Here is a 16920-nt window from a genome sequence, read left to right on the forward strand (position 1 = left end):
GAACTTAGTTATTGATAAACCACATACAAAATGTAAAAGAAAGGGAAATAGATAAATCCAATTGAGTATAAAGTCTCTAGCTTGAGGAACTGTATGAAAGCAAATGCAGTAAGAGCATGATGGTAAACACACTCAATTTCAGAAATGGTAATTTTAGAGTACTATAAGACACTCCAGTAGGAACCTGGCACTTTAGAATTTTATCTCAGGAGAAGGCAAAATTGGCAAAATAATAGACTTAGAAGTCATCAATGTCATACCTAAAATTATAGGTGTGCCTGAGTAAATGACAGGACTCTCAGGAACAAGATGAGGATGAAAGGATGGTCCACAAAACACCAAATTAGTGGCACAGCAGGGACAGCACATATAAGATAGATAGATGTTATGTACACTCATATGCATATACACGAAAAAATGCATATATATGATACTATGCAACTTTTATCTTTCAGACTGTATAATAATATATGTTTTCCCTCTTAAATCTACATTCCATTTTGTTCTTATAAAGTGCTGGCAACATGACAGTAGCAATAGTTACTACTTCCTTTTTCAATGAGTTTAAAAAAAAAAAAAAAGCCACAAAATTACCTGTGCCAACCTGAAGACACCCAGCAAGTTATAATGAGTATGACAATTCCTGGTCCAGTATTCTTTCCACTAAATTATACTTCCTTCTGAACATGGAATCCTTTATCTAGGCTTAGGTACTAATCACAAATAGATGCAAATAAAGAGTACCAAGACAGAAAATAATCCAGAAGAAAGAAATTATATATGGTAACATTTTTAGTTCCTTAAGTAACTAGCTTAGTAGTGATTTTAAGAAAGGTCACTTTACCCATTTGCATTTCTGTTTCCCAATTTGTAAAATTAGCATTCCTGCCTTCTATTTTCATTATGTAATGATTATGTAATGTTAAAGAGAAGCGACTGAGTTCCTATGATTATTACGTTAAGAACCAATTTTCATACTGATCAGAAAAATCAAGTCAAAGAAACAACCAAAGAAGAATTAATATTACTTTATTTTTGTTATCTATCATTAAGCCTTCAGGTGAAAATTTTAATTAAGATATGCGTTAAGCAATTTATCAATCAAGCCTCCTGTTAACAATCAAACATAGAAATAAAGGGTAGTAGTTACAAGAACAAACTTAACCCAGAACGAGGTTCCAAAGCTTATATAGCTTGTTATCTGTTTTTGGCATGTAATAAACAGAATGAGCTGACTACTAGGATTTTAATAATGAGCGTAAATACTCTTCCATGCAATAGGACTATGGAACCCACTAAAATTCCCAGAGCCATAACACCTTCCTGGCAGTTTTCTGAGTTTACCTTCATTCTAAGCATTGTAACGACTCAGTTGCTGAATAGCAGTTTTCACATTCAAAAAAATGAGCAAAAAAGTTTTCAGCAATCAAATGATTCTTAACATGCACTCTTGCCCACAACCCTGTTTCTACAGGACTATGAATGGCCATTCTTTTATAAACAAAGATGGATGTAAACTGAAATTCTTTTCAAAGCAGAGCAGACAAATCATTTGAATTGCCTCTTCAGAGAAAAACAGGCTGAGAAAACGGGCCTTGAAAGGCTGCTATCAAGCTCTATAGAAAAAAAGTATCAACATGCCCAGGCTGCACTGGGTCTTTTTAATTGGAGAACTGCTTGAGTTTAAACATAAAACTAGTTCATGTTTTCTGTTTTTATTATGAGCAGAGACTGGAAATCTCACTAAGAAAATGAATGGCATTTAAAAGCAATTATTAATAAATAATGAAGCAGCTCAGAAGTAATAACATCAAAATATTCATTTTTAGTCAAGGCACTATAGATGTAGCAATGAGAGTTGAGGTTTCTAAAAATAAACTGGAATTTAATGCAATTATGTTGTATAACAACAAAGAAGGGTGTTTACAGACAATAGAGGAAAAACGGGGTTTTCTCTCTGTGTGTGTGTGTGTGTGTGTGTGTGTTATTTCTTTGTTTTGGTGTCCAAATTCCTCTTCTGCTTATAGTATGAGTGACAAAAATTGTCTGTTTTTAAGGTGTGCAACATGATGTTGACATGCATCTATACTGTGAAATGCTTTCCACAATCAAGCTAACAGTCATCACCTCTCGGAGCTGCCATTTTATTCATGGTAAAAACATTTATGATCGACTTTCAGCAAATTTCAAGGATGCAATACTGGGTTAGTAACTGTACTCATCATGCTGTATATTAGACTCTAGAACTTGTCCATCCTGTACAAATGAAACTTTGTACCTTTGGCCAATTATCTCTCCATTTCCTGCATTCACTAGCCAAGAAATAGCTACTCTCTAGAGCTTCCGAATTCAATTTTTTAGATTCTGCATACAAGTGAGATCATACAGCACATGTCTCTGTGCCTAGCTTGTTTTACTTAGCATTATTCCTGCCAGGTTTTCTCCAACAGTACTCGCTGACTTTGTGTATGATTGCTTTTCAGAAATTCTATCCATGCCAGACGCAGTGGCTCACATCTATAATACTAGCTACACAGAGTGGAGCTCAAGAGGATCACCATTTGAGGCCAGCCTGAGCAAAAAGTTAGCGAGACCCCCATCTCAACAAACAAGGCAGGCATGATGGTGCATGCCTGTGATTCCACACAGGCAGGAGGTAGAGATAGGAGGATAATGGTCTGAGGCAAAAACACAAGACCCTATCTGAAAAATAACTAATGTAAAAGGGTCTGGAGTGTGACTAAAGTCATAGAGTACCTGCCTAGCAAGGCCCTGAGTACCACAAACACACAAAAAACCCATTCTATTCAAATACTTTGCTCATATATTTTCTTGCTATTGAATTGCAAGAACCCTTACATGTTTTATATACTAACCCCTTATCAAATATTTAGTTTACAAATAATTTCTTCCATTCCATAGACTGTCTCTTCACTTTGGTTGCTATTTCCTTTGCTATGGAGAAATCTCTTTATTTGGTGCAATCTGATTTGTCTACTTTTGCACTTGTCTGTGCTTTAGGGGTCATATCCAGAACAATTATTGTGCACACCAATGTCAAGATTTTTCTGTATGTTTTCTCCTAGTAGTCTTACACTTTCATTCTTAAAAGTTTTTAATTCATTTTGAGTTTATTTTTGCCTATGGTGACATAAAGGTCCAACTCCACTCTTCTGCATGTGGATACCCACTTGTCTCAAACCATTTATTAAAGAGACTGTTCTTTCACCATTGTGTGTTTGTGGCAACTTAGTCAAAGATCACTTGACTATTTTATTTATAGGATTTCTATTCTGTTCCACTGATATCTGTATTTATGCTAGCAACATAATTCTTTGATTACTGTAGCTTTCTATTTTATTTTGAAGTATGATGCCTTGGTTCTTTTTACTTAAGATATTTTGGTTATTCAGAGACCTTTGTAGTTTCATTTGAGTTTTTAAGATTGTTTCTCTATTCTTATGAGAAATGTCATTGAAATTTTGATAGGGACTGCACTGAATCTGTGAATCACTTTGGGTAGTACAGACATTTTAACAACATTAACTTTTAATCTGTGGATGCAGGACATCTTTTTATTTGTCTTCTTCAATTTCTTTCAATAATGGTTTCACTTTTCAGTGTACAGCTTTTTTTCGCTTCCTTGTTTAAATTTACACCTAAATACTTTTTATACATATTGTAAATCAGATTGCTGTCTTACGTTTTCTTTCACATAATTCATTGTTAGTACATGGAAACCCTTAAATATTTTCAGTGCATCAGTGATAAAAGTAAGAAGGAATTTGTCCATCTTCTAACAACAAAATAATAGGTAAGCATTATTTTCTTCTTTTATAATTAAAAGTTATCACCATCATGACCCAAGAGTCTCTTCCCCCTGCAGTGTGCAAAGGCCTGAGTTGATTTTTCCCCACATAACCAAACTAATAAAAATACTATGTGTAAATTCAATTCCAAAATATCTAATCTCTGATGCACAATAATTGACTTGCAGTGTTTCAAAATTCACTAAATGATTGTGTTTTTAAGGCTTTATCATGTGTTACTGTCTTCTAAATTCACATTAGAAATACACTATATTTGCCTTTCTCTGCGGAATCACCATGGCGGCTGGGACCCTGTACACATATCCTGAAAACTGGAGGGCCTTCAAGGCCCTCATCGCTGCTCAGTACAGTGGGGCTCAGGTCCGTGTGCTCTCCGCACCACCCCACTTCCACTTTGGCCAGACCAACCGCACCCGTGAATTTCTCCGAAAATTTCCTGCTGGCAAGGTTCCAGCATTTGAGGGTGACATGGATTCTGTATGTTTGAGAGCAATGCCATTGCCTACTATGTGCGCAATGAGGAGCTTCGGGGAAGTACTCCAGAGGAAGCAGCCCAGGTGGTGCAGTGGGTGAGCTTTGCTGACAGTAACATAGTGCCCCCAGCCAGCACCTGGGTGTTTCCCACCTTGGGCATCATGCACCACAACAAACAGGCCACTGAGAATGCAAAGGAGGTGAGGCGAATTCTGGGGTTGCTGGATGCTCACTTGAAGACGAGGACTTTTCTGGTGGGCGAACGAGTGACATTGGCTGATATCACAGTTGTCTGCACCCTCTTGTGGCTCTATAAACAGGTCTTGGAGCCTTCTTTCCGTCAGGCTTTCCCCAATACCAACCGCTGGTTCCTTACCTGCATTAACCAGCCCCAATTCCAGGCTGTCTTAGGGGAGGTGAAACTGTGTGAGAAGATGGCTCAGTTTGATGCTAAGAAGTTTGCAGAGAGTCAGCCTAAAAAGGACACCCCACGGAAAGAGAAGGGTTCTAGAGAAGAGAAACAGAAACCCCAGGCTGAGCGGAAAGAGGAGAAAAAGGCAGCTGCCCCAGCTCCTGAGGAGGAGATGGACGAATGTGAGCAGGCACTGGCTGCTGAGCCCAAGGCCAAAGACCCCTTTGCTCATCTGCCGAAAAGTACCTTTGTGTTGGATGAATTTAAGCGCAAGTACTCCAATGAGGACACACTCTCTGTGGCACTGCCATATTTTTGGGAGCATTTTGATAAGGATGGTTGGTCCCTGTGGTTTGCTGAGTACCGCTTCCCTGAAGAGCTGACCCAGACTTTCATGAGTTGTAACCTCATCACTGGAATGTTCCAGCGATTGGACAAGCTGAGGAAGAATGCCTTTGCCAGTGTTATCCTCTTTGGAACCAATAATAGCAGCTCCATTTCTGGAGTCTGGGTCTTCCGAGGCCAGGAGCTTGCCTTTCCGCTGAGTCCTGATTGGCAGGTGGACTATGAGTCATATACATGGCGGAAACTGGATCCTGGCAGTGAGGAGACCCAGACCTTGGTTCGAGAATACTTTTCCTGGGAGGGGGCCTTCCAGGATATGGGCAAAGCCTTCAATCAGGGCAAGATCTTCAAGTGAACATCTCTTGCCATCACCAAACTGCCTGCACCTGCCCTTCAGGGAGATGGGGGTCATTAAAAGAAACTGAACATTGAAAAAAAAAAAAAAAAGAAATACACTATATTTGAACTCTTATCATAGTTACTGTCCACTGCTCTTACTCTCCCTTCAATATGCCCAGGCTTTTATAGTGCAAAGTTTCAGGCAAAAATAATGGTAACAATTTTAAAAGAAATTAAAATTTGATTAACACTGTATACAAAATTTGCGAAGTCTTTAGATACGAACAATCTCAGTTAAACCTGGCAACAACTCTTAATAAGTGGGATTATTAGCTCCACTATATTAGAAATAGCAGGATAGGAAGGAGAAGCACAGAGAAGCTAAGATAGTTGGGCTCATCACCATGAGCAGTTCACAATCAGAATTCATGTCTATGAACTTACTACATTAGAAAATATTGAAAGCAGTTCTGGCAGTGCACAGGAAAATGCCCATCAAATTTAACTGGCAGATCAAGGACCCTAACACAGGCCAACAGCCTCCTTTACATAACAGAGTCCTATAATGCCACAGTGATGGGCATTCCAGGAAGCAGATAGACCACCATTGTAAACTAACTTTTATAAAAGTTTATTGTAAAGATAAATAAATTCCTCTTGATGCTCAGATTAACTGGTCTTTTCAAATCTACAAAATTATTTCTATCATATACCCTAATCTACTGAAATGAGAACTATAATTTTTAAACAAGACAGTTTTCAAATAATTCTGCTTAAAAACTTAATTGGGGAAAACATGGGTCAAACCCACATTTAATGATACCACAACTTCACCCTTTGGAAATTTATATGTCCTTCCCATTATGAGGCTAAAAAAGTACAAGAACATTCCCTTAGAAAGCTAACAGAAAATTCTCATTCTACATTCTTATTCTCATTAAACCTCAAATCTTCCTTCCAAATTCAAAACTAATTATAATTTGATTCAATGTAAAATAAACATATACATATATTCATATAATTTACAGAAATGTATATTGACTTATGATGTGAATACATAACCACATAAAAACATACGTACATTAATATGATGAGAAATCAGAAGCATAAAAATTAACTAACAAAAAAAACCAACCAAACATTAAAAAAAAAAAAAAACAGGTATCAGGCACCAGATGTGGTGGTACACACCTTCATCTCAGCTACTCAAGGAGCAGAAACATAGTCAGGATATGAAGGGGTTTTCAAATAATAAAATGCCTCTATAATTTGGAGTTTAAAATTTAAGTATTAAAAGTTTATATATAACAAGTAAGATTGTTCCATTTGACTCATTTTTAGTCTATGCTTGCTTTCCAGGTTACATTTTCCTTCAGAGGAAACAATACTGATAAACCACTATGAGTAATCTGGTTTAGCTCACTGTCATAATTCTCCTTGTAGGTTAACATTTAAACTGGCAATTGAGTTTATAACTAGATTAATGTTTTTGGCTAGTATGAAGCAGTCCCTCAAAATCTCATCAGTGGCTTTACCAGTTGTTTTGATGAGCAAAATTGATAGTGTAAATCAGCCAAAACAGCCCTCTTCTCTGTCATCTCCTTTTCCAACTACAATACTGCTCAAGAATAATATCACACAGGTACAAACACTAGGCAAATAAAACAAATGATGATGATGACAAGGACAAAAATGACAAGTTAGGATGTTGGTAATGAGATGTCATCTATAACTTTAATGGACAGTCCACAGTTCCTTGTTAATCCAGCCTCTTTACTGGAAAATAGCAGACTTAAAATCATTAGAACAAGGGAGAAGATTTAAGAATCAGTAATTTGTTAGACTTTAAAATTTTTTATCAAACGAAATCTCAATGGAATGCCTATAATTTGTCAGCTAATATCGCTATCAATGTCTTAAGTACATAAGGAAAATTAAAAACATAATAATCATAATTTACAGAACACAGTTCTGTTTTTGACTAAAGCCACTGAAAGCTTAAGTAACTGAAATGTTTGAATTTCTTTTAAAAAACTGGAGTTTTCATTGATCTTACCTTTATGGGTACATTAAAAGGTTCAACTGCACCTCTGTATATTGATACCAGTTATTGGTATATGAGGTAATACTCAAATTAACAAATTACCTTAACGCTAAAGTTTATAAATTCACAATTTATGTCATTTTTCTCCTTTTTTAAATTATGCCATGCCTATAACTGAAATATACATATAATTGCCATTTATAAAGTCTTCACGCATTAAAAGAATAACTATAAATATGAAAGCAAAATATACATAAGCTAATTTTAAGTGAAATCTAAAGCACAAGTCATTATTTTATTTTCTTTGAGATCTGATAAAATATTCATATAGTCCCTAAGAGAAAACAATTTTCCTTTCAAAAGGCTGGCTATCTTTATGTCCACACATATGCAACAGTTTTGACCTGACTCTAGTAGAATGATTACTGTAAAAAAAAAAAAAAAAAAAGGGAAGAAAACATTGACAGGATCTAAGTAGAATTTCTGTTATATACTATTCTGTTATATACTATTATATTTTATTGATAGCTATTAATTAATAGGAATAATGGGTAGAGATCTTCACAGTTTTACAGTTTTACCTCCATATAATGTGAAGGTTATAAACTGTGCAACCTCGGATTGCAGAAGCAGACTCTAACAAATTCTTTGCTGACTTGCCAGAGATAGTACATAGTGCCCCATCAATTATGCAAAGGTGAACTGCTGAAACACACAATTTCTTCTTCTTCCTAATAGGCCAATTTAACCTGAGACATCAATTTTGGAAGTCTGTCCTGCTTTAATCCTTCTTTAATTATAATCAAATTATTTCAGAATAACAAGACACCAAAATATCAGTTATCGTGATTAATCACCCTATCAAAACTGAGCTTCTTTTTTTTCTAGTCTGATTATCTTCACTATAAGAAAGAAAACAGTATTATGACATACCAAAGGACACTGAACATACTGTAACCCACTTCTCAGCCCAGCGTTTCAGACACTAGCCCTAATGTCAGTGTCTGCCCTTGTTTCCCTGTGTCCCTAGATCTGTCTCCTCTGTTTCTCAGCCAATTACAATCATCATGCCACAAAATCAGAACTGGAATTTAGAATTAATTCTTGCTGCTCAGAGACTTAATACAAAATAATTCTGGGAATTTATGCATGCTCTAAAATAAATCACTTCCCAGCCCCACCATATTGGTTCAGTCTACAAAATTAAGTTGCTCCTTCAATTTCCCAGCCAGGAACTCTACACCACCCTGCTCAACCATCTGTTTGGCTGAGGCTTTGATCTCCTCAAACTAATCTTCTTTGTTACCCCTTAGGAATGGATGAATCTTGCTTAAAAATGGCGGGGGGGGGGAGGGGGTTGGCCAGAATGCTAAACCTACCAAATGATGCCTATCAGACTTTGAGCTGTGGGGACTGTTGGGCTATTCCCATTTACCAGATTGGACAACACCCCCAACTTCCATTCATTCTCACACCCTTCCCTCTACAGCCCCCAAACACTAATTTCTTGACATTTTTTCCACCACTATGAGTTTCCCTCAATTAAATTCACCATTTAAATGCTGACACTACTCACTACTCCAGTGCAAAGCATAGAAAATTTACTTACTCTCTAAACTCATCTCTGGACTTGCCTTATTAGAAGCTAGATGTAATCTCCAGTGCTGATTTATCCTTTCCCAGGAGCCTTAGTGTGAGCCTAGCAAGCTTGTGTCTGCCCCTTTTCAAGGAACAATCTCTCCCTTAGTATCCATTCCTAGAGTAAGAACTGCCTCCAGTTTTCTGCTCACTTTAATTAATGCAACAAATAAATACTAAGCACTTAGTATGCACTCAGTACAAACTACATAATGATTACGTCAAGTATTCTACAATGAACATCAGTAATAACTCCAATTCCATGAACTGTCTATCTCACTGTGGCAGACTACTAATTGTCCTCCAACAGAAATAACTCTTTCTCCTTTTAGTAATAAAACTCTCTATTTTATGTGGAAACATGGATGCCACCTAGAAACTAATTCCCTTGCACCCTTGCAGCTAAAGTGGCCAGATGTCTTAAATCCTGCCGAATGGTATGTGCAGAAGCTACAATCCAGTTTTTATGATTTTTAAATAAAATTGATTGCCCTTCACTCTTTTTTTCCCTTAGGGACGCGGTGGAAATAAGCCAACATCTTCAATACCAATAAGGGTGCTGTGGAGTAGAAAAGAGACAAAAACCTAAGTCTTCTAATAATCTTAGGCAGTAGAGATCACTAGCCCTGGACTAGCTGCCTGCCTCTAGATTGTTACATAAGAGAGAAATAAGCTTCCTTCTTATTGGAGCACTGTATTTTGAGTGTCTTTGTTACATGAACTTTGTCTGTTTCCTAAGTAATACATCTCCCCACATTTCTATGACTCACTCAAATGTTCCCCCCCCGGGGTGCCATTCTCTAAAAGAAGGACCATCAAACCTTCTGTATGAGGCCGTATAGTAAACATGTTCACCCTTGATGACTGTGTACATCTCTGTTGTATAATCTTTTACCTTTCTTTTTTTTACAAAAACAAATCCCAAACTTAGCCCAGGGTGCCAGAATTTATTGACTCCTGAAACCAACAAATGTAAATATAATTTCCCCTAGACAAAGACAAAATATCTTCTATCATTAATTGGTTACATTTATGTCTACAAAGAAAGACCAAAACATGTGATAGGAGGCTTTGTTAGAGCAAGTGCTAGATGCTGTGGAAGCAAAGGAAGGAGGTAAATTCTACCTGTTAAGTTTGTCACTGGTGCTGATATTCATAATTTGAGGCATATCCTATTTTCTCTCATTGTGTGAAAAGTGTACCAAGTGCAGGATCAAATTTTCAATTCTCATTTTGAGCACAGTTGTCTTCATGCAGAAAACAGTTAGTATGCATGACTGTGTTGCTCACTGATGAAAGACTTTGCCACCCATTTCCATGCCTTTTAATAATAGAGTTTGTCAAAATAACTAAGATTACAGATTTATTTTACCTTCAAAATTTCTTTGCATTTATTTTATGCAAATATATATTAAAAATATATTTGTATATTTTAATATTATGATTTAAAAGGTAGAGTAGACAATGAACCTAATGACCTACATTACAATGCATACAAAAATTTTACCATGTTTTTATATGTTTATATATTAAAGCCTAAAGACTCCATCATTTTCCTCTGGAAGATATGCACTGCCAAGTCTGCATAGGAATCCTAAATTAATGACTGGAATGTAGTTTTTTCTGGAATTAAAGAGGACCTACATTATTTCCAGAATGAAAGAGGACCTACATTATTGGCAGGTACAAAGTTTTCTCCTCAGATGATTACAGAAACATTATAAATTTCCAGAATATCAAAGAAAATAATTTCAAATTGCATGTGTAAAAACACGTTTGAGAGCCCAGTGTAAGCACCAGTCTTGACGTCTCTCAATCCCACCACCAGTGTCAGGTTGGCTGTGAGTTGACCTACACAGAATGTTCAGAACCCTTAAAGATAAAAGTTCTTGCTTTTTCTGTATTTTGTTGTGCAAGGTTCAATTCTAAAAAACAACTCAGGCAAAAAGCTGGGTGTTCTAAGAAGCAGTTTATGAATCATTTCTTTACTATATTTTATATTCTTTAAAACACAGGAGAACTGGGCATTAAAATAATCCTGGAATTACACTATAATCAGGACTTGACATGACATACCACCTCTTCTCTTCCTTTCATAATAGGCCACAGCTCTGATGATATACTTTCATTATTTTTCAGTGTTTTTGAGTTATATCATTCTCTATTTCTTGCCTAATTGCTTTATATTCCAGTCTGACATTCTCAGAAAGACTAATTTTAATCCCCTTGAAAGCAAAAACTATATATTATACTTCTCTTCTACCACAATAACCACCAGCGATTACAGCCCAAGACATAGAGAAAGGGTCAATAAATATTTGTTGAGTGAAGTTGAATTAATTTTCCTTTCCAAGGTTTCAAAGATAAAAAAACATACCTACCTTGGCTGGGTAAGGATAAGTCACGCCCCTCCCCTCCTACCTCTGCACTGAAGCAAAGTTAACAGTCCTGGACTCGCTACACAGTTCTAGGCAATACCTGTAATCTCACATGCAAAAACAATTTAACCTGCACAAAGGTTTATGAAGAGGTCCAGGGAGGCATAACCCATACTAATTACCAAGTCCAACTAGGTCAGGCTATGAAAGTTGTTATGTTTTAAAATTTTTTTGAAAGCATAACATCTGAGTGGAGTTTAAAACAAGGTGCTTTCTCCTATCTGAATCCTATTCCAAGTCATAGGTTTCCTCCTTTTTGATTCATATTCCACTTGCACAAAATTGTGCTCTTTCCAGCATTTTGAGGATGAGATACACATTGGTACTTCAATACCACATTTAGGTATGTCTCTGAATTACATACAAATAATATGGAAGATGAAATCTCCATTTCTAATTTAGGGAATTAGGTCCAAACATCATCATATTTCTTATTTCAACACCAATGTCCCATGATTTATTCACATATTCCCCATCTCCATACTTTCCATCTCTCACCTGCACAATGTCACACTCATTCACTAGATTAGACATATACCCTAATTTTGTTTTTCCTCAGATTTTTTATTTTTAGCACTTATGTCATTCTCTGTTTCATAAAGTTCAGATTAAGATATAACTATAATGGATAAATGCGTGTACGTATGTATGTTTGTGCTTATTTGCATGAACACACACACATACATTTTTACTGTGGTCCATTTATAATTTATAAAGCCAGGCATGGTGACTCATACCTGTAATATCAGCTACTCAGAAGACAAAGGTAAGAGGAGCATGGTCTAAAGCCAGCCCAGACAAAAGCACATGACACTATCTGAAAAACAAACCAAAAAGAGCAAAAGGATTGGGAGAATGGCACAAGTGGTAAAGGCTTGCCTAGCAAGCAGGAGACACTGAATTAAATTCTCAGTCCAGCCAAAACAATTTACAATTTACAAATATGGCTTGGCTGTACTCCAAAACATCATTGGTGAATCAGTTTTTAGGACCCTGACCTGCCTTTTTCCACAGAAACAGTGTTGTATCTGACAGTCAGGTCCTCAGAAGATTCAATCTACTCTCACATGATGCTACTGATTTAAATCTAAGAGATTCTGGTTTCATGAATCCAGCAGGCCAACTCTTGATAAGCAGTGGAGATAACTCACCAACACTTGATAAGCAGTGGAGAAATCCTGAAGCCAAGATAACACAGGATGAAATAACTGAACAAGCTGTAGACCACATGCTAAAGAAGGAAGCCAGAAGTTTAATATCTAATAATCAAAAGGGTAAAGGTGAATTGAGGCTTGTTCCAGTTGGAAAATTCAGGGAGAGCTGTGTGCAAAGATATGAAGAAGTATGACACACTCTTGGACCTACCAGTATTTCACATTGTTGAAACAGAAGATATGTGGGAAACAAGGAGTGGGGGTGTAGAAGAAGTCTAGACAGGTGGTTAGGAACAGATCATAGTTCTGTGATCAGCCTTTTCAGAGACACTGTGTTGCTCAGAGAACTCCAGGACTAAGAGGAAATCAAACAGAAGCCCAGTCACACGAATTGGAACATAAGTGGAACATAAGGAGCAGCTATGAGTCAATCAGCATGTAGCAACACAGGGTTTTTCTTAGGAACACCAGGCAGCAGTCACTAGCGCAGTGAATTATAATCAGTTCTATCCCACATTCCTGGGGTAAGGTCCAATGTGTTCCCTGTCCTGGACAGAACTGGCTCAGGAACTGGAAATGGTTGGCAAACAGGACCTCAGTTAGCCAAGCAGAGAACTTCTGAACTATACCAATTAAAACATGCCCTCCAGATGAAACTACAATCAAACTTCCCACCTAGAACCCTAGAAATGTCTCCTCTTTAAACAGCACCTGCAAATGGAAGGGAGACTCTCCCTTTCTAGGCTCCTTCAGGATATAGGAACAAGAGTAGCAGCCTGACATGCTCCTAGCAGTTCTGAAGGAATAAGAAGAGGGTATGGAAGAAACTCAGAGGTCTTAGCACTGATGAAAAAAACTAGATATCCACAGCCAATGGAAAGGAAGAGAGAAAGTCCTGGGGCAAAAATTGCACAACCGGAAGAGCCACTGGCATTCAAGAGACCTACCCAAACTCAAAGTGTGGAGACACGATCTGTATGTGCACATGGGTAAAGGTAAGGGGTTGTGATATTGAAGTGGGATGAGTTGCTGAAAAAGTTAAGGCTAGTATTATTCTTTTGAAATCTAACTGTGGAACTTCACGATCATGAAGAAATGTTTTTAAAGAGAAGAGGAGCCCTGTACTTTCAGGGGGTGGTATATAGAACATGGGGTATCCCTAACAGTGGCAGGTGCTGCCGTCCCTGTGGAGCAGAGGTCAATTTGCAACAAATCCTTGTACCATAGCAAGGCCCTCAAGGGCAGGAGCCAGGACTATTTTGCTTCCACTGGATGCCTGCCATCTAGGCACATACATGTGCAAGACACATAGTAAGTTCAACACACAGCTATTGAATGAAAAACAAGGGTTGTCACTAACTCAGTGCTTACCATCAGAGTCACTTCGCTTTTTCAGATTAGCTGAGTAGATACTATTCATGTCTTTATTTTATAGAGATTAAACTAGTTGTTCTAGGTCAGAATTCCTCAACTTTAGCACTATGCACATTTTGGACCTAATAATCCTTTGTTGGTGGGGGGGTGTTGCTCCTCCTATTGATGTTTAGCAGCACCTTGGCCTCCAATTGGACCACACCCTTAATGGTGACGATCTACAATGTCTCCAGACACTGACAAATTGTTCTCTAGGGGAAAAAACTGCTACTGGTTGAGAAGCACAGCTTAGGCTTTCCAGTGATAAGTGAAAACACTGTGTTTTGAGCCCTGGCTGTCCATTCCAGACACTTGCTCTTAATTTCTACATTACAGATGCTGGGTAAGCATATGACAGCTAGCATTTATAGACATCTGACAATGAGCTAGGTGAGATGCTGAGAGCCTCCTGTATCATCTCATCTAAGTATTACCACAGCTATTGTCTAGATAGCTACCTCTGAAAACAAACACTGTAAAAAAATAATTTAAAGGGTTATTTTTTTCTTAACAAGTTGGGAAAAGTCTTTCAGAAATCTTTTCAAATATTTTTGCAGTTCTCAGAAGTACATTTTAGTTTCTTGATTGCTAAAGCCCTGATTTTTCTCTAGTTCCTTATAGAACTAAGAAATGGGTAAAATCGTCTGCATTGAATCAATTCTGATTTCTATGCAGCATTAAAGACTTACATTGTGCCAGTTTTATTGTCATATCCTAAAATCATCTTAAAGTAGAAGCACAAATCATTGGAGAACAACTTTCTAAAACTGCAAATTCCAAGAATAAAACAGCCTTTGTAAAACCTGCACAGGGGTCTACTTGATTGCAATGGTGAAAAGCCTGGACTATTTACTAGGAACTAACGCAAACCAAACTACAACCCATAGAGCTGACCTCCCTCGCTTTTTTAAATGTATCTAGAAACTGAAGTCCATGGGTTCCAATTTCAAGTCCTTCCACCTATCCTAGTATGTAGATGATACAGCATGAAAATATTCCTTATTAAGAATAATAAACTTCCCTAAGAAATATGGTCCCAGAATTTGTTATCACAGTGTTCCCCTAAGCACAAAAAGGATGTCTGAAATTATGTCGGAAGGAATATCTTGAAAGGCCAGAATATTTACATTGCACAAGTATATTGAGAAAATCAGTTACTACCACTCATGGGTAACAACTGAAAAATGGCTTTGGTAAATAATGTAAAATGTGAATTACATTAGGTAATATACATGTTGTATCAATATTTTACTGCATAAATGTACCTACATTACAAATAATCACGTTTTTCTTCTAACTGAAACATTAGAATTAGAGATATTTATGGGGTACCATTATGATGTTTCAGTACACACACACATTATATGTCTATCTCCTTAAAAAAACAATCATTTTGTGGAAAAAGCATTCAAAATCCTTTCTTCCAGCTTGAAATATATTTATCATCTTCAATAGTTATATTATCATCTTCTGTTGATATTCTACTATGAATAAGCACTTTTTAGTATGTACACATAGAGAAAGTATATATTGAATTTCTGTGCCAGTTCTGTCATCTTCTAGCGCAAGCAAATTATGCAACCTCTAGGGGATTTGGTTACCTTTTGTTCCCATCTGTAAAATGAGAATAATAAGAATGTATAGGGTCACTGTCAGGAATGACATATCTAAAACAGCCAGTGCTTGGACCATACAATTACCCAAACAGTGTATCACACACATGCACTTATGCAAGTGCACAAACAACACATATTTTGATCATCTGCATTTGAATTGGCATGTTATTATAGTGTGGATATAAATAAGTAGCCAAGTCCTTAGATCAAGTAAAAGGACATATCTGCACTTCTAACAAAACTGAAATACTTACATTTTCATTATATATTATGAGTGACAGAAAAACTATAGGGAGAGTCAAACACTTCTCTAATAGATATGAATGTGAACAGTCAACATCACATCAGCTTTTAATAGCTACAACTGTAAATGAGTTCATCAACTAAGTGGGGATATGTTGAACTATGAAATTTTCTTCTGCCTGTCTCAGAACACAGCTTCAACATCTGAGAAGGAGGAGGACCTGATGACTGCAAGATGGCAATTTGCAGAATGTGACGAGGGGGTTTAATTTTGCGCATCTCCCACACCTCCCCACGCATACTTCAATCTGTGCCACGAGAGTGAGTTTATATTACACCATTTCCTGCTCTCATTATGAGCTTTGTAAAAAATTTTCTCATTCCTGAATGCCATCTCTGAAGAACTATTCTCCACCATTGTACTAATTATGCTTCTTCAGAATATTTACATGTGTCTTTGGTAACCTCAGTAACCCTCGGTAACACAAAAACTTTAAAGAAAATTAAATCATAGTAATTACTGGAGAAATCAGCCTATATTTACACTTGCACATTAATTACAATGACATACAAAGAAAAACAAACTTTATTAGAAGAAACAAATGTTCTTCATATGCAAATGATAAAGGGACTTTGTACCAATGACCCAGATCAATGTTTTAGACATCCATAATAGTTATCTTAATATAGATTGAGAACATGAGCATTGAGGTGTGGTGTGGCTCATGCCTGTAATCCCAGCTACTTGGGAAAGGCCAGCTCAGGCAAAAAGTGAGATCCAATCTCAAAACACAAGCGGGGTGTGGTAGCACACACCTGTAGCCCCAGGAGCCTACCTGTATGGCCTGTGCTACATAAGCAAGATCTTGTCCAAATAAACAATCCTAACAATATCAATAAAATGCTTTCCAAAAAGACACTTTGGTTTTATGCAGAAATAACAGTATGAAATGCATATGTGTAACAATTTTAAG

The 16920-nt window shown here is 37.0% G+C and overlaps 2 protein-coding genes across 8 annotated transcripts in view; one reads left to right on the forward strand and one right to left on the reverse strand.

Annotated features, from left to right (window-relative positions):
* Positions 1-16920, reverse strand: part of Nell2 (neural EGFL like 2) — a 374296-nt gene that overhangs the window by 313441 nt on the left and 43935 nt on the right. The window lies entirely within an intron of this gene.
* On the forward strand, positions 4089-5512 carry LOC109681701 (elongation factor 1-gamma). The gene is given in 2 exon segments (XM_020156548.2): positions 4089-4296; positions 4299-5512. Coding segments are annotated over 2 exon segments (1308 nt in total). The 5' UTR covers positions 4089-4106; the 3' UTR covers positions 5417-5512.

Source organism: Castor canadensis, chromosome 8 (assembly GCF_047511655.1).
Source record: "Castor canadensis chromosome 8, mCasCan1.hap1v2, whole genome shotgun sequence".
Classification (NCBI taxonomy): Eukaryota; Metazoa; Chordata; class Mammalia; order Rodentia; family Castoridae; genus Castor; species Castor canadensis.